Here is a 26,793-nt window from a genome sequence, read left to right as displayed (position 1 = left end):
AAGCTAACCTCTGTTGTAGTCACATGGTGTTGGTTAGGATGGAAGAAAAGTTGATCGATCATGCAATGATCATCGTATATATACTGACTCGATTGATGATCTGGTATATATAATAACATTATCATAATTTAAAGGATGAAGAGAGTAGGATGTAATTAATTTGATTCGGTCCAGTATATGTAATAACATTATCATAATTTAAAGGATCACGAGGAAGAGAATATGGGTGTAATTAATTCAATTCGGTCCGATTTTAGATATATTTTAGAACCGAACTAGTATATATCAATTTTGAGAATTGAAGAACTGATACCGAACTGATTCATCACTAAAATTGAAACTTTCAATTTTATTAGTTTCAATCTGATTTTTCCCAAATAAATATTATCATACACTGAATAATATTTTTTTAAAACTCAAAGATTCCAACACTGAATATATTAGAAATAAAATATTCTAATATTGCAATGACAAACTGAATATATTAGAAATTTGGTACCATGCTCTCATTATCTAGACAAAACAAATCTGGCACATCTTTTGCTTCAATGCTTGTTATCTAAAGAAGATAATTTTATGTTATTAGATTATTAGACATGAATAATAAGATTTTAAAATTTCATGTTACATTAATTATCAATTTAGCATATAATATATATAATATAAAATAAAATATTATATATTTATATATAAGATAAAAAATTAAAAAATATATATATTTATGTATCAGTCCATGTTCTAAAAACCAAAATTAGAACCCAACTGATTTTCAACCAATTTTTTTAAATAGAAATCGATACCAGATTGAACCGGTTCCGTCGGATTCACGGGTTTTCCTTTTTTTTTTAAAAAAAAAAAAAGTTTTTTTCAGCCGTGGAATTAGAGAGGTTGAAAGGAGTACTAGGATGAATATTGGCATCGTATGAGACCTGACAGCTAGCTCTTGTTTCTGATTATACATTTAGCATCCCAACAGTCTTGATCACGAAGCTATATTATGATATACTTTTAGTAATCAATCTTATCTCTGTTTATCAGTTTAAACATTTGGAATTTTATATAAGTTATGATTTAATATGGTATCAGTTAGGTTTTGAGTTTAAACTTTGATTTTACATTTTAGTCTCATTTGATTAAAATATTTTACATGTTCAACTCACTTATTAAAGTTGTAAATTTAATTATTTCACCGGAGTCATGAACTGTATATTAGTTTATAGTTAATATTTGAACTCAAAACTTTTATATATGATGTCATGTTAAATCAATATTATTTATCTAAAACCATTTATATAGATACGAAAAGTTATATTTAATTATTTATATTATATCGTAATTATTATAATAAAAAAATTAAGATTATTTATCATCGTACGGTGTTTTTTTTTTAATTAATAAAGATTGATAAACTCTTATATATGTGTGTGTGACATGCATGAGTAATATTTGGAAGAGAAAAGATACTTACAACCGTGAATTGCGTAACCGCCGCGTAATCGCTTTGAAAAATATGAATAAAATATGGGACCTACATGAAAAAAATTAATTTTTTTATAGTGGACCCCACTCTTTTTCAAAGCGATTACGCAGCGGTTACGCACTTCACGGTTGTATGTAGAATTACTCTATTTGGAATATTCAATTGTGCTACATGCAACAGTCGCCTGAAACCGTTGGGGAATCGGCTGGCCACTTTAATCGATATATTTATAATAAAAAAAACAAAAACAAAAGAGAAAACATGAAACGGGAAGGAGGGAGGTAATTGAAGAATTGCATTTGCGTTCGCGTTTGGGTTTGGTATGGAGGAACTATGTTCGGCATTTTTCTTTACTCAAACACAGGACACAGAGAGAGAGACCTTGGCGGCACCCTGCGTCAAATGTGCTTTTGGATTTTTCTCTGCTTTCTTTTCTCTTTCGCTTTTTTCCTTTTCTTTTTTATATGCATAGACAGAGAAAGGAATGCTGGATTAAGAGCGGTTTTGAGCTTAGTTGTTGGTTTCTGCAATTTCTTTAAAGAAAATAGCATGACGACCTATGAAAATAGCATGGCGACCCATGAAAATGATCTAACGATGACCCATGTTACCTTTCATGGTTTCTGCAGTCTCTTTTGTCACCGACTGAAATAAAAAGGCTCCCCCTCCTCCATTTCCCTTCTAAACCCTTATATCTCTCGTCACAAATTCTCCAAGACTTCACAAATTATCGTAGTTAATTTCTTTTTATTTAGAAATGTGTTATTTCAGGTTTAAATCACAGTTATAAAATAAAGGTTTAAATCATATTGAGTTTTTTTTTTATTATTTTTTTATTGTCTTCTAAGAAGATTAGAGGAGACAAAATAGTCTAAGATAGAGATGGAGAAGATCAAAAGAAGAAGGGTACGTGGAGATCATAAGGAGAAGGAGAAGGAGAAAAGTTTCGCAATGAAAAATTGTCTTTTCAAACTAAAACACTTCGTTATATAGGTTTAAATAAAATGAACCGTTTCATTAAGCCGCCACGTAGCACACGGTTACACACCGATTCTCAAGTCGGTTGCATTTTTCTTTTCAAAAACAGTATTTAACCCAAAAATGAAACAAAAAGTCTACTTGCACCCGGGGTTGGTGGAACCCCCACGTACCCGAGATGCCACGTAGACACTAGTGAAACGGTGCGTTTACACCGTTTTGATTTCTGGCTTCTGAAATTTATGGAACCCCACATTTTCTTCTCGCACGGAACACAGCAATGGAACCTGTGGAACGCCACAGAATACAGCAAGCTTCCCAAGCAATCTTGATGCCTAGAACTTCAAAATATTAATAGGGCCAGTAGCAAGAGAAAAATTTAGAAAGAAAATCTCAAAAGTACTGAAATTTATGTTTTGATTGCGAGACTAATTGACTGGGTTTCAGATTTTTTCGGTTCGTAGATAGATTGAATTGAATCATGATGTAGGGAATGGACAAGTATAAAATGAATTAAATAAATAAAGGGAGAGAGAAATGAGAGATAGTTGGGACCATGAGCCTGGTGGGGTTTCGGATTACCTATGGATATGGGGATTTTGGAGAGGGAGGTGTGGCGAAGGCTGAGCTCGGGGGGGATAGACCGCTTTTGCTGATTGAACGAAGAAGAAGAAAGTGGAAACATCGTGGGCCGTGGCTGGAGCTCTCGGCAGAAGTGGCTAATGCACTTTTTTATTTTTTATTTTATTTTTTGGGCGATGTACCTTTCTTGTTTTCTATTTTATCTTCTCTCTTCTTTTTCCCAGAAACATGCTACTCGGTGCAATTTCCTCTTAGTCAACGGCCAATGCTCAGATAGGTTCGACGGCATGAAGAGGATTAAGTTGATGGCCAATGCTCAGTCGACAAGTTCTCGTAGTTTCTTCTAGCACAGTTTCGACGACATGAAGACGACAAGCTGATGGCTAATGCTCAAATGGGTTCGACGACACAAAGAAGATCAAGTTGATGGCCAATGCTCAGTCGACAGCACGAAGATGACAAGTTGTCGCAGTTTCTTTTGCGCAGTGGCACATATGGGTTAGCTGAGATGCAAACAATGTCTGAAATGGAATTTTTTTTTTAAAATAATTTAATAAAGTTGACGTGGCCACGTCAACGATTCCGCAACGGGTACCCGAGGGCGGATACCTGTAGCAGAATTGAAAATGAAAAACTCTATAAGTGAGAAGTGATGAAGAAGGTGGGTGTGAGGAATTCATGATGCAGACGGGGGGGCCAGCCAGACAAGACAGCATGCATGCAGGGTCCATGATTGCCTATTTGCCTCTGATTAGAAACTGCTCCTCGATCAGTCCCTTTATACACTCCCCCAACCATGTGGTTCTCATCATTCCTTCTTGATTTATTACATCCCCAGACGACTCTCACATTCATACATACATAGAAACGGAAAACCTTCAATGTCTGGTCTCTCTTTCTATGCTTCCTGCCTCCACATTTTAATATTTTATAAGGTGGTGGGCATGCACGGGATATATTGTGGGCAGGGTTTTTATTTTTTTATTTTTTTAATTATAGAATACATAAGTATAGTATATTTTCTTTAAAGTGAATGAATATGATATTTATATAAAAAAAATTAATTTTTTAATAATAAATACACTCTTATTTAAAATAAGTATATGCACAACCCTATCTTTTAAATAAATAAACCTGCCTATTGATCATTTTGCTAAGCAATAGTACAGGTTTCTTTCATGAGGATAATGATTAATGAATATAAAAGCCAACAAATAAAGCACCCCAGCCCACAGCTTTGAATTCTTCCAGTTTTTTCGCCCAACATGTTCATTAATATTAATATTGTCTATATATATATATATACACAGTTTCTTCTTTCATCATAATGGTCTTAAAAACTTTAGCCCCTTTAATTATGGCTACTCAGAATGCGTATATATTAAACCACAATTATGTAATACCAGATGCAAATTCATTGTTTATGTAAGTTTTGTGAGTGATTCAAGCTGTACACGTCATGCTATTCATTATAAAAAAAATTGTTTATATGTGGCATGCTATTTTTACAAAAATGACTATTTTTTATTAAAATGAGTCTGTTTTAATCGTAAATAGTTATTCTCGTCTCAAATAATCCGTCACAAATGTTCGTTTTTCTTGTAGTGATATTATATTATATGAGCTAATTCTACCGTTGACATCTGAATATTGTAAAATCTCCTCCCTTTATGTACTTCTGTTTGTACTTATATATCTATCGTCTTGGGTGCAAAGAATATGATGATCTTGTCTTATAATAGTATTGTCAATATTTAATTTGTGTATTTTAATAATTAAATGGGTTTGATGCAGCTATATATGTTCTACCCACGGTTTTTGACTTCATCTATTTGGGTCGTAATGTAATGGCAGACTTTGAGTATTTCAGATACCATTCTTTTTATATACGTCCCCATTTCAAGGAAAAGCATGGTCGATCTTAAAAGAACTTGTCATAATAGATTTGCCTTCACATGGAAGCCTCGTCTTGAAAACGGAAGTACTACAATTAAGCTGCTGGTTTTTGTTTTCGTCGACAAGGAAAAAGCTTTCTATTGAGTATTGATGTACTTTTCAGTAACCAGGTTAGGGTACAATAAATTGACCAGTTTGTTCTCCAACGTGTTATGGTAAAACAAATGGGGACAAAAATTATCTCAATCTAGGCGATGGACCAGACCATCATTCAAACCAAGGAGCTGGGCTTTGACTAGTAACTTGGCCAGTTTGTTCTCAACATCTATAATATAACAACGGACAACCATAAACTGCTATACATTAACTTGTCAATGCAGTCTCCTACAGTGTTTTAAACTTGTCTTCGGTGCCCATCTTCCAAAGTAAAATTTATGATATCAATGAAAGTTGAACAAATTAATTAAAACAAGAAAAATAATTTAACCACAAAGTGATTACATAAAAGTAATCTTACAAACTGATGTGGCTTAATGATGTGATTTGTCAGATTGTAAAGTTATTTTTATTATAAAATAGATTTGACGGATCACATGAAGTCACGCCAGTTTGTGTGATTATTTTTGTGTAATCTATTTGTGACTATAACACTCCTCTTTAGCCATAAATGAATTGCATAAAAGTAAACCCCCAACATGACGTAGTTTGATGTATATAGTATTCGGTTAAATTGTTAAATTATTTTTATCATAAAGTAGATTTAATAGATTATATGAAACCACGTCATTTTATGAGTTTATTTTGTGTAATTATTTTGTATCTTCAGCACTTCTCAATCCATAATCTTAATAATTAAAATCTGAAGTTGACTGCAAATTATATATATAATACATGATTCACATGCATGGGTGTGACGACTAGCTAACATGACGGTTTATTTATGTGTACGTGTAATAGGGTGGCTAGCTATGCTTGATTAGAAAAAAAAAAAAAATAGGGTGGCTAGCTATATACATACTACTACTTTTGTTGACTTTGATTTTCCATCAATTGGTATATATATGACTTTGAATTAATATTTTAGGGTTGTTGATGAGTCTCACATTCTACAACCACCATATTCCCCACGACTTGTGCCTTCAATCGAGGCTTGATTGCTGGGAAAAAACAATATATATATATATATATATATATATATATATATATGTTGAGTTTTGGCACTGATCATGGTGAGTTAAGAGGATGAGAAAGTGGACCAATATTAATGTATTCCCATGACCCATGGCTGATGACACTCTTAGACCTCGTGAATTGTGATTTCCTGTACGTACTTTCTGTACGTACGTAGTAGTACTTCTTCCTCTCCATGTAATTAATTAATAACTTAAAAGGAATCAATTGGGTTGTAATTTTGTTTTACATTTGTTAACCTTTCTCGAAAAAAATAGATGTGAATATACAAGTTGATTTGAAATTTTTTTCCCATAAGTTATTATTTATCATCTCATATTTTATATTTTATAAAATATATATAACTCCATATCTTATGAAAAATACCTTATATCTTATAAAAAAATTATAAATATAAAATATATATGAGAATAAATAGTAGCTGATGCATAACATTCTTCTATTAATTTTAAAAAACAATATTATTAGTACTAGTACTTATAATCATTCCATTTGATCGGATTAGGATCACTTCAAGTTCACATTCGACTCAATCTCCGATCGATTACATATGCCAACAATAATACAGGCCAGATGCATGCAGGGATCGATGTGAACAAGTTCTGTACATACAGGATGATAGACTTCAAGCTGTTTGACGCGGGGGGGGGGGCTCTGAAAGGATTCTATCATCACATTATACACGATAGGAAGACGTAAAAGCTGCGGGCGCTCGGTTGCTAAGAGTGCATGCATGCATGTGGGCTAGAAGAAAGAAAAAAAGAAAGAAAGATGAACACAATGATATGATAAGCATGTGGGTGGGAGAAAACTTGGCAACGAGGGCAAAGTAAATGCATCCCCACCAAATATGCATAGAATTTTAACATCATCCATTATTCCAACCCTTATCTGTGACTCATCCTTCTCCTCGATCCCCTCCATGTTATAATGTCCTAATATTATTATAAAATAAGCCCTCGATACGATGATACATCATCTCAGATGCCTTGTCAAAGCAGCTTGAGGGCCATGCCCCATATGTGGAAGAAAAGATTGTACGTACTATCTTTAAAGCTTATCGGGGAATGGAATTGAAATGTTTAGAATTTCAAGATAAAAATCAACCAAAAACTGTATTCCGCCATAAATGAATAAACATGGCTTTGCTCATAGTCAAATTTACCGGCAAACTGATTTGAAAATGAGATAAAGATACGAGAGATGAGGGGGCTATTTCTCATTGGTACGCCACAGGATCAGACCCATCATTGTGTTGTGTTGTTTAGCTGTGAGGCTGCAAAAGCTTCCCTGATTGGTGTAATTTTCGGGAAGGAGGACCAACACTCTGCTATGAATTATGGATGGTGACACTGACAGAGGGACGTGGAACTTTAAACCAGTCGTTTGACTAGTGCAGGGTAAGGGGACAGGATTGTCAGCAAAAGTGTCCAACTCATTGTTGGAAAGATCGAAAGATTTAAAAAAACCCATCATGGAAAATGATTTCTTTGTTTTCCGACTGGTCGTCTTATACTTATAATAAAAAATGGGTTTGAGATTAAATTGATTCTGAAAATAAATAGAGATGTAAAATGACAGTTGGAACATGAGACTAGAGTTTTAATGGAAAGATATGCTATTTTGTAATATTTTACAAGCGTGTTTTTTTTACCATTGTTGTTGTCTGTTTAAAAGAAGGCAAATGCTGTAATTATAAAGAAATTTGATAAAAATAAATTTATAAATTAAAATAAAATCATATAATATGTTAATTTTTTTTTTATAATAAAAATAATTTTATAATTTAAAATATTGTATCATATCAACGTGAGCTTACTTTTATATGATTGACTAAATAATTTTTTTCTTAAAAGAATACTACTTCTCTGATTTTGAAAGACGCACTTGCTTTTTGTGGCCATAGAATTATTGAAGGAATAACAGAGCTCAGGCGCCCCTCTCCAGCATATAACCAGTAATGGCGTTCACATTATGCACCGGTTTTGATTGAAAATTTATCTCAATTTATTTTAATTCTTCTTATTTTATCATTATAATTTTTTTAAATTTTTATATAAAATATAATAAACAATTCATCTAAAACTATCTCAACTCATTTAACTTATTTACGAATCCAAATGAGGTCAGGGCACTCATTTTAGAACTAGTTGATAAATGAATTACAGAAATGCTTTGAATTTCGAATTTGGGTCTCGAATGTGTATCTCGAACGCTTTTTTTTTTATACTTAGTGATTAATGAAGTATTTTTTTAATGATATTGCGAATTTTTTATTTTTTTTAAATGTTTATGATAATTAAAAAAATACATGAAAAAATAAAAATAAAAAAGTGAAATACACTATTTGGGAGATATCTTCGGATCACTTTTTCGGTAGCTATAGCAGAACTCAATGAATTATCAATATAGATCCTCATTTCAAGTAAAAATATTCTTCCCTATGTCATAAGGTTAAGTAGAAGAAAATGATACGTGGCAGCAGGAGGGAGACATTAATCCAGCATTTTTTTTTTAGGTATTCTAGTGGTTATATGGTTAGAAAAGAAAATATCATATAGAGGAGCAGCTGACAAACATTTTTTAATGGAAAATAACATATCCTCCACTTGAATCACCAATTACTATTCATTTAGTTGGGCATTATTGTGTTTTTATGACATGAACTGACAAAATTATTCTCATTGAATTAAAAAGGGGACAACATTTGTGAACAATCTAGTCATTTCAAATCTTGAAAAGTACATAGAAGATGATGCAGTTGCAAGTAACCCAAGTCTCGAAATTGGTGATCTCCTCCTTCCTTTGATTTTCTTTTCTTTTTCCCTGTGTGCCAAACATGAAATTTCCATCCAGGCTACTGAAAAATAAAGAGGCAAAACCCAATATGTCAGATCTGAAATACTAATGAGTAACGATCTTCTATGATACAAGTGTACTCATGTGAAGTTGGCAAAGCATTTGCAAAGGCAATTAATCATCGAGAACCATTGCCGGGTCTTTCTCAAACCGTTGGTTGGAAGTAGGGACCAGTTTTAGCTAAAACATGCACCCTACTTTGATGAAACTCTGCATGCCTGCGCATTGCAGCTTTAAACTTTACGCCATTCTCTCCTTCAAAAAATGGCTTTCAAGTTTCCCAAGCAAGCGAATTGGCATCATCATATCAAGGTACACTTTCTATTGTTTTAAATGCGCCCACAGCTGCACCATCAATGCATCAATCAGTACACAGATTAATTGTGCTATTTCCTTTCTTTCTTCTTTCTTTAAAGATGCAATTAGGTCAAAATACCTACTTGAATTCTTCTGTGCAGTATACCTGCTCGATGGCCATTAAAGACCAACTACACCAACAACCGAATCAACTACCTTCCATAAAAAAACAAGCCCTATAGGGCAGGGCACAAAGACTTGCTCCAAAAACAAGATGACAAAACAAAGGAAAAAGTTGTGAAATTATTTAATGGAAATAGTGAGGGAATCAGCTATATATCACATCCATGCAAAAACAAAAGACACAGCCCGGCCGGGCCAAGCCACCATCTGTGTGTACCATCGTTGATAGCCCCTAATCATTTGGCAAACTTGCTGGAATATGATTTGTTCTCCATACCTACCAAATGGCTCTCCAAGAAATTATTGCATTGTACATCATCTACATCAATTAAATAATAAAATTTAATTAGTATATTTCAAATTTTAAAATTTATTTTTCAAATCAAACTATGCTATTTAATAATTTACTAGATGTACTTTATACACTGATTTTTGAATATAATTTTCTTTTTTTTTTGCTCCACATTATTGATGAAAATAACTTCAGCATGAGAAACGTACTTTTTTTAAAAAATGTTCTGCATTCACATAACGACTCAAACTATGTGACGTCGACGACTCCATCTTTGTAGATTCATGAAAAATAAAATCACTCATGGTATTAATATATATATATATATATATATATTATAGTAATAGGAATACATAACTTGCTAATTGCTATCCTCCTGTCCAACAGATAGTGATTTATCTTACATCTTAAAGCTTTACTCAAACATATCCACGTAGTGTACGTTGCAATCTCCATTTTTCTTCATATAATGTCATAATATTTTTCTGATGCGAGATTGTTCATCACAGATAAATTAATGGGCATGATGAGAACGGGTGCTTTTGAAGTTTCCAATGTCATGCATGCTCCGCATTCGTAAATCACATACTTGGGGAAAATTACCCCAAATCTATCGACCAATATGTTGCTTCCAGCATAGACATAAAAGCAATTGTCACCATTTTATCCATTGTCTTTGCTCTACGACTACATTAGAACTTGATAACATCCGAGATCAAACAAACAGGTAAAAAAATAGAAGAAAGACTCCAAAGCAAGAATATTCCCACCATATGTTGGATAAATCCCAGCACTACAGTGAAATATGGCATAAACTAGTCTGGAAATGATCGAACAAAAACTAAAAGCTCGGTGTCCTTTCCATATAGTTGGGCATTAAAGAATCTAAAAGCTTCCCTTTAGGAACTGTCCATGCCCACTTCAGAGTATTTGTATTGCAACAATTCAGCAATGGACAAACTAGGAGCAAATAACTCCTGGACAAGTCTTCACAGTTCTTGATACCGATCTAGTATCGATACAGAGGTGGTAGTTGACTGTATTCAGTTAGTGTGCCTGAAGGAGGACGATATTCACGTGCTGGTCCTGCAAGACGGTACTCATGTCGCCTACCAGCAGCATCATACGATGCATCGAATTCAGAAATAGTTCCTGCAGGAGGACGATACTCATGTGCGGGTCCTGCAAGACGGTACTCAGGCCGCCTACTGGCAGCATCATACGATGCATTGAATTCAGATATAGTTCCTGCAGGAGGATGATACTCACGCGGAGGTCCTGCAAGAAGGTACTCAGGTCGTGCACCGGCAGAATACAATGGATCATAGTATGGCAGACGCTCCTTGTATAAACTGTAGGGATCATGGTGTTCAATCCGGTCTCGGTGTGTCAGTTCCAAATCTGAAAGCCGTCGATCATAATGTTCATTGAATGGGTCCCGTCTGTAATTATCCAACTTTGAGGCCCTCTCATGAGCATAAGATGGCAAAGGAAGTGCAGGGCTCGATTGTTGACGGAAAGGTGGGGGTAGGACTGAATGCACTGCCCGAGATGGAAATGCCTCCCTTTCATATACAACGGGTCTCTCTCCATACAGGCGGCCTCCATCAAAAGCAGGGCCCCTCTCTCGCTCCCAGTTGTGCCGTTTAGGCTTCTCTCGATCCTGCCTGTGCCTTCTATTAATCTCCCGGTGAGTTTCTGCCCTGGAACTTCTGCCCGAATGCTTGGACTTGGAACCTTTGCTGGCAGCTTGGAAAAGCTTGCACAGGTTCTTCACCTATTGACCAGTATAGGATGCACTCACTATCAATTAGAATAAAATGCAGACAAACACTACCGCTTTGTAATATGAAGCCATAAAAAATTCCTGTTCAAATATCTTTCATAGGAAACCAAATCAGACCTGTTCAGAGGTCAATTGACAGTTGAACTTGTTCTTCTCGTAATAATTATCCTTGATGACCTTTTTAAACTTCTCCTCTGCCACCGGCAAGCAATCCTCCAAAACAGTAAAGCGCACCTACCATGAACTTCCCTCATTATTATTTCCTCAAACTTTCCACTATAACTTTAGATCAGGAATAAAGGCTTCATCGCAACAAGGACAAAATTCATGGATAGTTAGCAATGGCCACAAAGACTAAACTATGTTTTTTCCCCTTTCCTTCTTTCTTTCAAATGCCATACTACTAGCATGAAAATTATATTCTTTCTCCACCTCCTTAGTTCTCTTTACCATTCTATAAACAGTGGACAAATGCAGAGATATTTGCTTTCACAGCAAATTACAAGGGCAGCAAAGAGACTTTGGTCAAGTGATGACCACCATGGAATATATTGCAATTACTATCCTAGACCAGAGTTTCTACTTAAAACGGAAGACATGAGAGAACTTTAGTCCAAAGCAAGAAGAACAAAATGCCATTTTGAGAACAAAAACAATCACTAGAAAACGAACAAAGTTATCGCAACAATTCAAGAAAACAAAATCTGAATGGTATGGGAAATGGCAGCAGAGGAGCGAAGTTGACAGCAACAGAACACACCCCCCCCCCCAAAACCTCAAATTCTTCCCCTTCTCCTCAAAAGATTCTATCAATAATAACAAGTTAAATTGTCCACATTCATTACTACAAAACTGATCAAAAACATTCATTACTACAAAGGGTTGACATTCACAATTGAGTTAGATATAATGTTAAATTCAAATTACCAATTGCACACTGATGTTTTTTTGCAATCCTTCATGAACTTTTATAAATGATTCATCACTCTAAATTTTTAACTAAGCAAACAGACAAAAAAAAAAAAAAAACCCAGCAATAGAGTACACATACTTATTAAGAGAAATCAATATTCCTATCGACCTTCATAAATATTTGTCTCGTCAAATTCTAAATTACCATTACCATACAGAGTTTTGCTACTTGCAAGCCATGTGTGTCAACATACCACTTGCAATATTATAGTTATGAGAAAGTTAAAATGCAACACCAGCAGTTTTTCATCATTATGGGACCCATATTAGTGGATTCCACAACTTAAATACATCATAAATCAAGGTACAAGGTTTCAAAGCAGGCATTGCACAAAAAGTATCTCCGACTTTGTTTGTAACTTCCGATCTTTACACCTAAAAGCTAATTATATGTACATTCAAGATAGAACATTGCAACACCCCGAACTCTTGAGGTTTCTAATTTAGGAAAGTTAGGTTTACAATACAAGTTGGGTTTCTATTTTTAGAGATTAACTTAGGGTTAGATTGGCATTCATTCCTTGAGGTTAATTATTAGGCACCTAGGATTAGACCCTAGGATTATGGATGATTAATTTTATGAAGATTTAGAAACCCACAAGCACACTAGGCCCGTGCAAGGATGAGCAAACCCAAGTATTATCCTTGCCAAGCCCATGAAAGTGAGCCCATATAGATTATACCCAGAATCTAGTTGCACTACACTTCTAGGCGCAAGCACAAGTCTTTCTACTCCAACTCCAACCACAACTCCTACGGCAGACACAACTCCCAATGCGAGCTCCCGTTCTGCGGTGTGGTGGGCAGGACGAACATTCCATCAGTTAACAGTCTGAAAGATGTCTCAATGGTCACTTATGCTAATAACATGTGCCTCGCTTCCCCTCCCACAACTCCTAATGCAACCACAACACCCAAGGCAGCCACAACTCCTAGTCAACTATGGCTCCAAATCATATTCAAACACTCCATTAAACCCACAACACTAGGACTACCACACCCTCCAAACTCTATAGACCCCATATGAGAGCCTGTCTACCATGACATGAGCCCTAAGCATGGCCTCGTCAAAGGCCACAAAATTCTCTTAATGTGGTAAAACCAAAAACCTTAAGTCCCATAACCCTTGCTACAACATTCACCCCCTAAGCAAGACGATCAAGATCCAAACCACTTAGCCAAGCCGTGTACTCCAACCCAACCTTTGGATCAAGTTCTTCCTTTAGGTAACTCTCTCTCTCTCTCTCTCTCTCACATTCTCTCTTTCATGATAGGTATACTAGACTAATACCATGAGATCATATGAAAATAGTGAATTCGGATTTCATAATGGGCTAGGAAATACACATGCCAGAATTAAGTTTCTGGCATTAGAATGCATGTTTATACACGTGGTTGGACAAGCATACATATAGGAAGATTATTTGAATGAAATCATGCATATTTGAGGAGTTAGACTTATGATTTTGACGGTTTAAACATTGGGAAAGAGTTTACAAAGAGAGATCATGAGCAATTTGGGCGGCATAGTATATGCTTGAACATGGATGGATGCATTGAGGATAGGGTCATGTGAACTCAAAGACTAGTGTTAATAGCATGCATAGTCACGGGATTGCTTAAACAATATTTAGTTTTGAAGATCTTAGAGTGCAGAGGTATGAATTGCGATGGAAGATGATGGACTAAAATGATTAAAGTGATCTAGCAAAAGTTAAGGGCTAATTGAATGTTTAGGAACTCAATAGGCATTCGGGTAGTCCAACTAAGAGAAGTTTTAGTCTTTAAAGTGATGATATATGAGATTACAAATTGACTTGATTACATATTTATTGAATAGGTGATTATCAATGCGCTAATTGATGTCCAGAGTTGCAAGGTTAGTAATATGATCATGCTGTCATGCATATTTTCTAAATTATGTAAGTAGCATGATAATACCCTTATATGTATGGTAAACGATGTTTTACTGCTAAAAAATATGTATGGTAAACAATGTTTTTAACGTATTATGTGTGTATGACCCTTTATTGAAAGCCCCTTTTTACATATCACGAGAAAGTGATTTTTGAATATCACATTATTATGCGTTTCACATGCATCATAATATGTTTTCCAATTATGATTACGATGAGCTATGTCATTATGTGGTCTGCATGCATTATGATATGAAAGATAAAAGATAAGTTAAGAAAGAAGCTTTAAATGGCCATAAAAAATGCATGGTACTAATGCAATTATAGGAGGATGTGCAAACCACAGACCTAAGCGTAGTCCACCATAGTTTATTATGATAAGTTAAGCGGTTCCCCTTGCGGCCACAAGCAGTGGAACCAATGCACAACCCTACACATGGGGGTTAAGGTGTGTTGGCCATAAATGAAAGGGAAAGACAAGTTCAATGAGTTATGCATAGTACATGTTACATGTTCATGTTACTATAAGTATTAAGTATGCACATTTTTCAAGGATACCCTATATTTATATTATTTTTACTGCGTGATGTATTACTTATTCAGTATTCAACTCATTTTTTTTCTATGTTTTAAATGTGTTTTAACCACCCAGGTTATGGTCATTGTGAGACAGATGTCGTAGGATGGAACTTGACTTAGGGAGATGATACAGAGGCCCAGACAGTTTGAGATATTTAGGAGATGTTTGGAAACTATTTTCATCTCATCTCATCTCCTTTCCAAACATCATTCAAACACAAACACTTTCAAACTAATATCTTTTCAAATTAATCATTACAACTTTTCTAAATTTTTAAACAAAAAACAAAAAACAATTCAATTTTTACAAATCCCAAAACAAAAATTATATTATAACAATATTTAACTTAATAATATTTTTTATTCAACTTTTTCTTTCTCATTTTTTAAAATCCAATAAATATTTAACTTAAACTATCTCACTACTATTTACAAACCATCTTACTACTACTATTCACAAAATTCTCATCTCATCTCATTCCCCAAACATCGCCTTAGTTTTACGTTTTCAATCATTAAATTTATTTTTTCAAGTACGAGACTTAACTAATTTTCAACAAGTACTTCCACATTCTCTTTTAAATTTTAATGATGTATGTTTTATTTTAAATTATGGAAACTTTTATAATGGGCTTGTACGTAATGTATATGGTTTTAAAGGTTAGCAACATTCAGGTTCTTCTAGATTTCAAAAAATGATGTTAATCTTAAACCTAGGGGGACGGGGAGTTACAAACATCAATGGAAATAAAGATGCATGGATTGAAAGGTAATATCACAATAAACATTGGAGAAACCTTTTACTTTAGGTCTTTGGTTTAAGACAAGTAACTTTGTATAGACTCTGGCAAAAATGGAAATTGTATCATTTCGTCTATGAATGATAAAATCAGTGACGGTGAAAGTGTTAGACACACTTAGCTACGTTTGGGTAGAGAGAATACCTGAGAAGTGTTGAGAATGTTTGTGAATAGTTATGAGTAGAGATTGAAGTGGGTTTGTGGGTCCCATTGAGAGTATTTTGAGTTGTTTGGATGTATGAAATATGTTGGGTTATTGATTTTTGGATAGATAATTGGAAAAGATGTGGGTTCCATCAATGATTGATTTTTTTTAATGATGATTTATTTATATATAATAGTGATAAATATTATAGTGGAGAGACTTTGGTACGAGGATGGTTCATTGTGTTTGGCATGTGAAGTATTTTCATAAGTACGAGAATACTTGAAAAGTGTTGAGAAGACTTTGCTACCCAAACGTAGCCTTAAGCACAAATGCTGTCTAGAGCTTATGCGCAAAGTGAAAAGTGTAAGTACATGCCTGACTCAAGTAAAATGCACATTTCTGAAATGACGTATAATAACATAACATCCATAAAATACAACAAAAGACAAAGCAAGGTGGTAATATGTTTGGCCTATTAACTCAATTTATTAGATTATGCAACACGACAATCAAGTAATCATCTAATTACATTTTTGTAAGGGTACTCTAATTGCATGAAAAGTTTAGACATGGTAGCTATTGTATTGAAGGGTGGGAATGTTCACATGTTTCTTTCTTCTTTCCAGATTACTAGATTGTAACTACGTCTCACTTTGTATACTTCCTGTGTACTTGGGCATTGCTTAGTTTCAATCTATTCAATAAAGTTTCTTACTTATAAAAAAAAAAAAAAAGTTTAGACATAGTATTTGATATAATTATACCATTCTTTACTAAATATGCACATCTATGACGTCTAATACCCAAAATCAAATTGAAGTATGTAGTTGAATCAAAATATACCAAAAGAAGCAATGACATAAAACATTAAAGGCTCACACAATGTAGGTATCCCTATTAAATCGAGTTCAAAGCATATGCATCCCATATGAAATGTCACACCATGGTAAGTAAATGATCTTAGATGTAAATTAATACTAAAATATTTGTAAGAAAAATGATACAGTCATAAGTTGTGCAGGCCCCATGCACTCTCTTTAAAAAAATTGAGACCCACCATGAAAAAATGGGTTTTTCACGCGAGTCCCAGATTTGTCCAACTTTTTTCAAAGTAAATACATGGGGCTAGCACATCCTAGGGTTGTACAAATAATTTCCTTACGAGTTAGCATCATTTTCTAGGTCTTGAAAGGATATTTTATATTTAATTTTATAAAAATTATAAAAAGGTGCTTTTCGTGAATCAAAACTCACAAAAAATTACAACATTGCTAGTCAAGCAATACCATAAACGACCTTAAGACCACTCATTCACCTCAACTGACTTCATAGATGATGACCAACCATGGCCTTAGGTGGTGGTGGGCTAGCAAGGGCAAAATGATTGTGGAACATTAATGTCATGGGTCACAAGTTGCTTTTTGTGAATAAAAAACACTCACGTAATCCATTGGCCTTCCAAAAGGATGCAAGTGGCAACTTACAATTTTTTTTTTTTTTATAGGTATGGCAACTTACAATAGGATGGCTAAGGCTGCGTTTGGATGTTGAGTTGAGTTGAGTTTTTAATGAAAAGTAGTGAGTGGAGTAGATGGAGTGAGTTATGTGGGGCCCATCTAAAATGAATTTAGATGTGTTTGAATGTTAAGATGAGTTTAGTACTATTTATGAGAAATTGAAAATGGTTGTGGGTCCCACTTATAAAGATTTGTTGAGTTGAAAAAGGTTGTGAATCTCACGTGTAAGAAGGTTTTGAGCTGAAATGAGTTTAGTAATTTGAGAATTAGGTATTTGGATGTTAGACTCAGGTTAAAATTAGATTGAACTGAGTTGATCTCAACTGAGTCTTACAACCAAACGAGACTGAAGTCATGCAAGTGAAGGGGTTGTGCCACTAGGGATGTCATGCTACATATTCTGAAGGGAAGGGGAAAATTCGAAGGGTGATTGGGTCAAGGGTATTCATGACAGTCAAAGGTGTTGCAAAGATTAGGGTTTACAAATTGAGGAGAGGTTGCAAACAATAAGATGGCTACAAGTGAAAGAGGTGGTGCCACTAGCTAAGATGGGGCGAAAGAGTTTTTATTTTTAAGGGGAGAGAAGGGAAGAAAGGGACGAGCTGTGACAAATAGCTAATCCCTTTGAAGAGGCATAAGCTATTTTAAGGTCCACAATATAAATATTAGAGTTGACCCACAAGCAATTCCCATTGATTGACGATTTGTCCCACCAAACATAAAAAAATGTAGAAAATACTCTTTGAAAAACCTTTTATGTCCAAACATCCATGTTTAAAAGCATTTTGTCCGATAAATTTTGAACAATAAAGTTAAAGCAAGAGCCTTCATAATCATGAAGAATCAAACGTTTGTATCAATACTGAAGTTGATATTAAAATTGATTACTAACCTGAGCTGGGAACGCAGACTTGAAAGCTTTAGGCTCAATGTTATAACCCCCGCGTCCCACGGCTTTGTAGATTCCATACATCAATTTCAAATCATAATCAAACAAAAAGAGCTTCATGCCAGTATAAATCTTTTGTACAATATCTTTCTTGCTTGCAGGCAACCCTAAAACCTTGTAACGAAAACAGTCAATCTTTGTCTTGGAACTACACATGAATATTATTCCCATAATCTCCTTATCTGTAGTCCTCTTTTCCGTTTTTGCTAATTTTAGCTTGCCCGTATCCTCAGCAACTACTTTATAATTCCTCAAAGCCGCCTTCTTCTTCTTTCTCTTCTTGTTTGATGATTTTGTCTCATTCACAACTTCGGTCATGGAATCCATAACCCTCAAAGCCATATTCTCCTTTTTGCTAATTGTGTTTGAGGAACTTGGCTTCTCAGTATCCTTGACAATCACTTCATTAGAAACACTCGAGGGCATGTTCTCCTTCTTGTGTTTCTTGTTCAGTGATTGCTGCTTAGTTGCATCTTCAATAGCCAAAGCATCACTGACTTCCATGGTGATCATCTTCCTTTTGCTAATTGTGTTTGAAGATTCTGGTTTCTCACTATCCTTAGTAATCATTTCATTTATAGCCCTTGAGGCCATTTTCTTCCTTTTGACTCTCTTCTTCAACTTTTTAATCTCTTCCTTAGAATCCCTTTCGATATTACCTTCATTCTTCACCTCCTTGTTCATTTCTTCTTCACTCATTACCTTTTGTTGTGTACTTTCGTCAACATTTGCATTTTTTATCATATGGTCTTCCTTCTCTTCAACCCCAACTCCAATAATATGCTTAGACTTATCACCATTCATCTTCATGAGCTCATAGGCAACCATATCACCCTTGGCCCCAGTCATGACGATGGATTTTTCTTCATTCACCATTATAGGCTCGAACGCACTTATCTCAATCTCGTCACTTCAACTATGTTAGGCTTTTCAAATTCTGATATTACAGGTGAGTCATTAACCCTTCATGTCATTCATGACCACCCTGTATGATCACAAAGAAGGAATAATCATGCAAGCCTAAAAACACTTTAGACTTGAAGTGCTAGAAATAGCGTACATCACCAAAAATGGCCCTTTTAAATAAATAAATAAATAAACCTTCATTAAACAGTACAAAAGGCACAACCTAAGTACATAGGACGTATACAAGACACCTATCTAGAAGGAGAGACATACAAGAGAATCATGAGATTCCAATCAATTAAAGTCTATAGAAGTTGCCCAAAGGAAGAGAGTTTTGAAAAAGAATGCTTTGAGCTCTTTCAGCATCCGCTCACAGACTTTGAGAATTTCCGTCATTCCTTTCCTACACCATATAAGACAAGTAGGACCCATATTTCACATTGCTGCAATTTTTGGGCTACCACTTAATTTTCTCCAAGAGCAAAAAAGGATGAAGATTATTCTACGCATGACCCCAGCCCAAAAAATGACCTAATCTACTCAAACATACAGGTCTAAATTTAGGGTTTAAAACTAGTATTTTATTTATTTATTGGTATTTTATTTTCTTTATATTTATTTATTTATTTTAGATTTTTGTGATAACAAATAGATCGATTTAGTGATTCCTTTCCTTTTAAAACTTCGAATATTCTATCCACTTAGTCCCCGTGCTAGTTTCGGTTTCCAGAGTATGTGATCAACTCCAATTCAAACTCTTCAAACCCTCTCAAAAACTGTATCCACGAAAGAGTCGGTTCCTAAAGTTTAGGCAATTTCAAATTTCAGCCAATCTCCTAAGAGTTCGCGTCGTCTACTCCCATCGCCTATAAGAAACTCACTAAACCTCTGTGATGCACACATCAAAATACCAGAGAAACAACTTACTTTTCCGCTTAAGCCTTTGCTGCCCAGTCATCACCGACCACCCTCAGACGTCGGAGCCCTCCCTTGGCGTCAAAAAACGCCGGCCGTCTCAACCCCGTTGAACCCACCCCCTCAGGTAAGCCCCTACTGCCGCGCGCCACCTTCCTCCCTTTCGGTTATTTGAGTTTCAAACCCATCTCTCTCTAAACTCTCACTTGTTCTCTCTCTCTCCCTCTCTCAATGTCGCACCACCATAGGGATCCCCCAGTCACGTCGCCGGTCACTCCCAGCCCCCAGAGCCACCGTTGCACACTGCTCTCCCTCGGTGAGCATCGCGCAGCTCTCTCTCCCGTAAGCCTGTTTTCCTTTTTATTCCTTTTGCATCAGTTTTCCCAAAATACCCTTTCTACTAGGCTGAGTTTTATTGGGACTGGACTTAGTTGTATCTTGACTGGTTTATAAATCTGGTTGGACTTGAATTATTTCAGAAACTATAGTATTGGGTTAAGTGGGTTGTTTTCATGCGAGCCTAAGGTTTAAATTGGGCTGATTATTATGTAGGCCGAAACTTTTAATTGAATAAATATATTAGTCATATACTTATTTTTATAGATAAGTATTTAAAGGATTTTAAAGCATAAATTTTAAAGTATATTTTGTAAGTATCTTTTGAGTCTATTATTTAGTTAATATTCCAATTGACTTTTAACTAAGATTTTATAAAATTATTAAGTTATAATTTAAATAGAAGTTAAGGAACATGTTATGAGTTTTGAATAATATTATTATATATGATTTTAAGTATTTAGAATGCTATGACACATTTTTTTGAAAAGTTAGTGACGATTAGTACCTCGTATAGGTAACGCGCTACAAGTTGGAAATCAGGAAGCAGCGCTAAGAGGTAAATAGTATGATCATATTAATAAATGCGTATGGTGAATATTATTATTATGTATAAAAATGTGATGTTCTTATGATTGTTAACTACGCTACACTAAGAGGCAAGTCAAGGTTAGTTTACTTTTCGATCTTAATGAAATATGAGATTATGCTTGAGTGAATGAATTTATTGTTGATTGATTTAATGTTACTAAATTCACATGAAAGCCATGAAATGTTGAAGTAGTAGTTCAAAGTCAAGTATGCCATGTAATAGTCAGATTACGCAAGCCATGTTCATGAAATGCTTAGGTTATATATGCCATGTTTGTGTAATACTTAAACTATGTATGCCATGTTCAAGTAGTACCTGGATCATGTATGCCTTGGAACGTCATAAAACATTCATAGCATGTTATGTAATATCACGTTATACTATGCCATGCTAAATCATACAAGAATATGCCATGCCATGTCATGTTACGCTATACCATGTACAAGATTATGCCATGTTAGAGATGTTCATGAAGCTTAATCAAATCTCATGCATTAAGAAAGATAAGAAATGTAACAGTACCACGGACTCAAGCGTGGTTAACCACAAGTTTAGTGAAACACGGACTCAAGCGTGTTTCACTCCATGTTATGCAAGTTAAGTGAAACACGGACTCAAGCGTGTTTCACTCCATGTTATGCCAGATAAGTGGAAACACGGACACAAGCGTGTTTCACTTCATGTTAATACAAGATAACCAAGATGTTATGCATTCACAATGACATGTTTTGTTTATATATGCTTCCGCTTATGTTAATAATGAAAATGTGTGCCATGTAAATCTGTGATGATATATGTAAAGTCTTTCAGAAGAACATGTTACGTATTTGATTGTAATTCATGAAGTTGTATGTACGTTCTGAAGGGTATCCTAGAAATGAATTGTATGTTAGGCAATGACTATATTTTACGATACGATGTACTACTTACTGAGTATTCAACTCATTATTTTTGTGTGTTTCTTGTTTTCTTCCATGTCTGATTCTCGCAGATGATGTCTATGATGGTGAAGAGCTGGATGGTCAGGAATAGATCTAGTACCAAGACTTAGGAATGAATAAGTGATTTTATCACTAGAATTAGATTTCTTTTATGTCATGCATAGGATTAGTTTATGTTTCTTTATATTTCGTTCAGTTTCCAAAACAATCATGTTCAATTCAGTTTTAGCATTTTGATGAATTTCAATAAATGAGGTAATTCAGGATATGAATCTCTTTACCGGGCATTATGTTTTAAATGTTGGTAATATCTCTATCCTATGGGAAGGGGGGTGTTACACTACTCAAGGGATTTATCATTCAAATCCTCATTGCTTCAAAAGGGTGTAATAGGTATCCGGCCTAAAATCATTAAGTCATAGTTGCGTCACGTGGAATATCATTTTACCCATATGGTGGATCAAATGGGACAAAATAACGGATCATATAGGTGCTTCCCCAACTCTTCTTTCATGAAATAGAACAAACTTATATAGCTCAAAAAGATCGTTGGTGAATGTAAGAAGCCATTTTTATAACATTGTAGAATACTACTTGCTCCACAATTGGTTAATAACCTCCTCTTCCGCTTTAAGACGAGGGTAGCTTGATCAAAGAAATGAAAGATATAGAGGAAAAGCTCTTTGAAGCATACAAATTCTTATCCCCATCCTATATAACCGACTTGTCATCATTATTGTCCTCAAAACATAGAAACTTCCTAGAGCACTAGCATTGGCTTGGCCAAATGCATCTTCAAAATTTAGCCAATATCACATTTTTTTACATTTGCCTATTTCATTTAAATTCAATCCCCACATTGAATTAGTCATTTATTCTCTATAAAATAATAAAATATTATTAAATTAATAATTTGTTTATTTAATTTATTTGTATCACATTTTATAATTCTACCAATTTAATATTAATAATAATTATATTCTAATTAAATTAATATTAAAAAAATCATAATTTCAATGGTCATTTAATACTAATAACCAAAAATTGAGAGTAAACTTATCTAAATTTCTATCTAAATTTCTTATTCACTAACCAAATATCTAATATTTTATCTAAATATTCACTAACCATATTTTCAATGGAGTGAGAAATTATTATTTTTACTTTTGGTGAATCAATTTGGTTCTTTAAATTTAGCTAATCACTGTAGCAAAAATCCAAATTATTTTAGAGATGCCCAATCCAATGTGAGGTCTTTTTAGTACAACTTATCTAAATTATGGCCAACCTTCAACTTTGCCCAAGCCAATGCTAGTGCTCCAAGGCCTTAAGTTTTTGCTTTGAATGCTTAAGTTATGAATTATTACAAGTAATTGAAGATCTTATAAATAAAAGTGAAGGGCATAGCGCAAGTACACTAGAAGTATACATGCTTAAATTATGTTAAATATTGCGCTAAGCATAGTTCTCATTAAGTGTAAAGAGAAGTTGAGTTTTCAACAAGTCTTATAATGAAATCAAATTCATTGTTTTAAGTTAAGAATCTTATAATGAAATCAAATTCATTGTTTTAAGTTAAGAAAGAATAGTAAAAAGAGAATTCTTTTAGTACAACTTAATTCAACAATATTACCAAACCTAAGGTTACTAGAAAGTTGAACAAGAAATCATCAAGAAGCACAAGGGTCCAAGCTTTACTTTTGATACTTATCATCCTCATAAGCTTTTGGTGATATACTATTATAATAACGAAGATTTTGACACTAGGAAAAGATCTTTATTTTGTCCTACCATCAAACCGTTGTCTTCTTTTTTGATGCTATTAGGGATTGATGAAGGTAGGGAACCAAAGGATAGACTGAAAAAGGAACATGCCTCACTTTAAAATCTTGAGCGCACAAAGAACAAAGAGCATGTTTGGATAATTAAAATTTTTAGCATTTTTGAGAATTCTTAAAAAACGATTTTGAGACGTGTTTATCGAGTTTTGTGAAAGTGGATAGGAAAATTGAGAAATTGTTTGGATAAAAAGTTTTCCAGATACATTTTGCATTTGGGCTTGTGAGACTAGGTAGGTAGATTTGAAAGTGTTTGAAAACTTTCAAGTTATTCTCACTTTTTGTAAAGTTGTTTGGTTTTTGTTTTCGTTTTTTCATGGAAAGCTAAGCAAATGATTGGTTGAAAAGTATGGAATTTAAAGATGCTTATGTTGAAGTTGAAAAATTCTTGAAAAAGTTTTAGAAAAAAAAAAACTGAAACCAAACATGGCCTAATCCTGATTATTTAATGATCTCAATTATTTAAACCCTCCTTTAACTAAGATCTCAATTATTTAAGCTTCAAAAATTAGAAAACCCCAAAAATTAGGAGTTCAAAAGTCACAAGGAAAACCTAAAAATAAATACAAAAAAAAAAAGGGAAAAATAACCTTAGCCACCTCATCCTAATTAAGGGCCACTTGTCCTACACTCCCCCAAGCCTTAATCTTCATCATCCACTAGACATATAGAGGAATTGATGGAAAAAGGGTAACAAAACGATATGGACTGCAATACAAAGGCCCAGGCCACATTGCAATGCTACTGCTAGAAGAAGGGCATGGATTGACAGAAAACTCTTCTTTTACCTTTCTAAATTTACCTTTCTAAGAAAATAAAGTTTTACAATCTTTTTCAACAGAAGAATTAAGGCATAAACCTGCTCCATGGAATGCTGACTTAAAATTTGCCAACATCTGCAATCCGTGCATTACTATACCATACCTATGCCAATTTTGCAGACTTGCACCAAGGCTACAGACAGCCGAAAATACAATCCCAAGACCAATAGAAAAAAACCGTTGCTATTACCATCATTAAAGACCTTAACACGTTTCAATGAAACTGACAAAGTAGAAGAAGGGAAAATCAGCATCCTAATCTACACAAGAAACTCAAACACAACCTAGTCTAGGATGATTTATAGAAGAGGTCAAACCTGAATATTGAATGCTGCTTAGACAAAGAGAAAGCAATAATTCATCAACCAGTTAATTTCTTATTCCAACCAACATTTAAAAAACAATCTGAGGATACACAATCTCACTGTATCGTTGCCGACAAAATAGAAGAAAATCACGAAAGATGGAGTCTAGTATTGTCTTTTTCTTATGTATAAGGTGCCTCATAATTCATAACCAAGTTTTGTTTTCTTAATCTAACCAAATCGAGTACGGAAATCTATTTATCGGATTCCAAGTAATGACAATCCCAACACGGGCAAAGCGGATCTCTTTTTGTTTTTCCATTTCCGCACCGTTTTCCCAGCGACCAAATACCCCGGGTCAACAATTCTTCCATATGGACAATCAATGAAATCTCATTAACCAAAAGAAAGATAAATCAAAATAAACGCACAAAACAGCCCCAACTTATTCTACCGATTGGATCAGAGATCCTATCACAAAATGAGAATAATCCAGTGCACGATATTCCATAAGAACAATTTCGGGCCATAACTTACGAGATAAGAAAACGAGGACTCACCTGCTGTGTGGATGAAAAATGCGAAGCGCAAGACGGCGAGAGAAGACGAGGGCGAGAGAGATCCACGGAAAGGGGAAGTATTTATTTCACGGATTGTCCCGATTTGCCCTAATTATAAACCGATCCCTCCGGTAAAAAGTTTTAAAAACTGATCCCCCACTTTGTAACAAATTGGTCCTGCTCGGTTTGTCTGTCCAGTCACCGGTGTCCACCCTCAATTCAATTCCTTCGCAAAAAATAATTGTTATTTTGATTACACAAAATTAAATTATCTTATTTTATTTTATCTTACGTAATTATTATAATTTTTTAAAATTTTTACATAAAATATAATAAATAATTTAATTTTTTAAAATTTTAAAATAAAAATAATATTATAATAATATTTTATTCAACTTTCAACAAAACATCTCATCTAAACTGCATAGCCAAGCGAGACATAAGATTTATGCTCTATTCAATCATTTTTATGTATTCTTTATGCATTTTATTGATATGATTGGTCAAAACAATTATTTTATATTAAAAAAAGTGACGTAGTCAATCATATTAATAAAATACATAAAGGAATATATAAAAGTGACTGCACATAAAATTTTTGCAAAAAATAATAGCCTTCATTTCACAAAAAATAAAAACTTAATTACCATGATTGTGATTGTTTATAATTTTTCTTATCTAAATATTTTTTATAATTTAGTTATATAATAGATTTGAGCTCATAGATGACATAAAATTCAGATACTATGTCTATTTCTTTCTAAATTATAAAAGAAAAAAAATTTATTTATCATATTCTTAATTTGTTACCGTACATGTAACATTAATTAAAGATTTCATATAAAAATGAAATATATATTCATTTATAGATTTAGATAATGTGATAAATAAAGAAAAAATCATTCTATATAAGTTAAACTCACAAAACATAAACTAGAAAATAAAAAGGCATTGAAAATTGAATTGATCCCTCCAATAAATAACTATCCTCGCTACAAATTGGTCTTTTTATCCACTAATTCAGCAATTTTTTGCAGAAATAAGCTTAATAAGATATGCCACGTCAGAATAAAAATAAAACTAAAAACCAAAAGGAAATAAAAAAACCCAAAAAAAAAACTAAAAAAATAAATAAATGATGGTTTTTGTGAAAA

General features: G+C 34.0%; 1 protein-coding gene across 1 annotated transcript; it reads right to left on the bottom strand.

The window, feature by feature from the left end:
- Positions 1-10,369: 10,369 nt before the first annotated feature.
- On the bottom strand, positions 10,370-25,733 carry LOC108992970. Its single transcript, XM_018967701.2, has 4 exons — positions 25,640-25,733; positions 18,369-19,410; positions 11,662-11,778; positions 10,370-11,535 (listed from the first exon to the last, which is right to left on the bottom strand). The coding sequence occupies exons 2-4, from the start codon at positions 19,299-19,301 to the stop codon at positions 10,768-10,770; spliced, it is 1,818 nt and encodes a 605-aa protein (XP_018823246.1). The 5' UTR covers positions 19,302-19,410; positions 25,640-25,733; the 3' UTR covers positions 10,370-10,767.
- Between the last annotated feature and the right edge of the window lie 1,060 nt (positions 25,734-26,793).

Source organism: Juglans regia, chromosome 14 (assembly GCF_001411555.2).
Source record: "Juglans regia cultivar Chandler chromosome 14, Walnut 2.0, whole genome shotgun sequence".
In the NCBI taxonomy this organism is placed as follows: domain Eukaryota; kingdom Viridiplantae; phylum Streptophyta; class Magnoliopsida; order Fagales; family Juglandaceae; genus Juglans; species Juglans regia.
The sequence above is the reverse complement of the archived record's forward strand: the minus strand, read 5'-3'. Positions and strand labels throughout refer to the sequence as shown.

Coding starts and splice junctions, on each gene's coding strand:
- LOC108992970 (XM_018967701.2), bottom strand. CDS start 19,301: ATGGTGAATGAAGAAAAATCCATCGTCATGACTGGGGCCAAGGGTGAT. Junction 11,779..18,368: donor AGTCTGCGTTCCCAGCTCAG/GTTAGTAATCAA, acceptor AGTTCATGGTAG/GTGCGCTTTACTGTTTTGGA. Junction 11,536..11,661: donor GTCAATTGACCTCTGAACAG/GTCTGATTTGGT, acceptor ACTGGTCAATAG/GTGAAGAACCTGTGCAAGCT.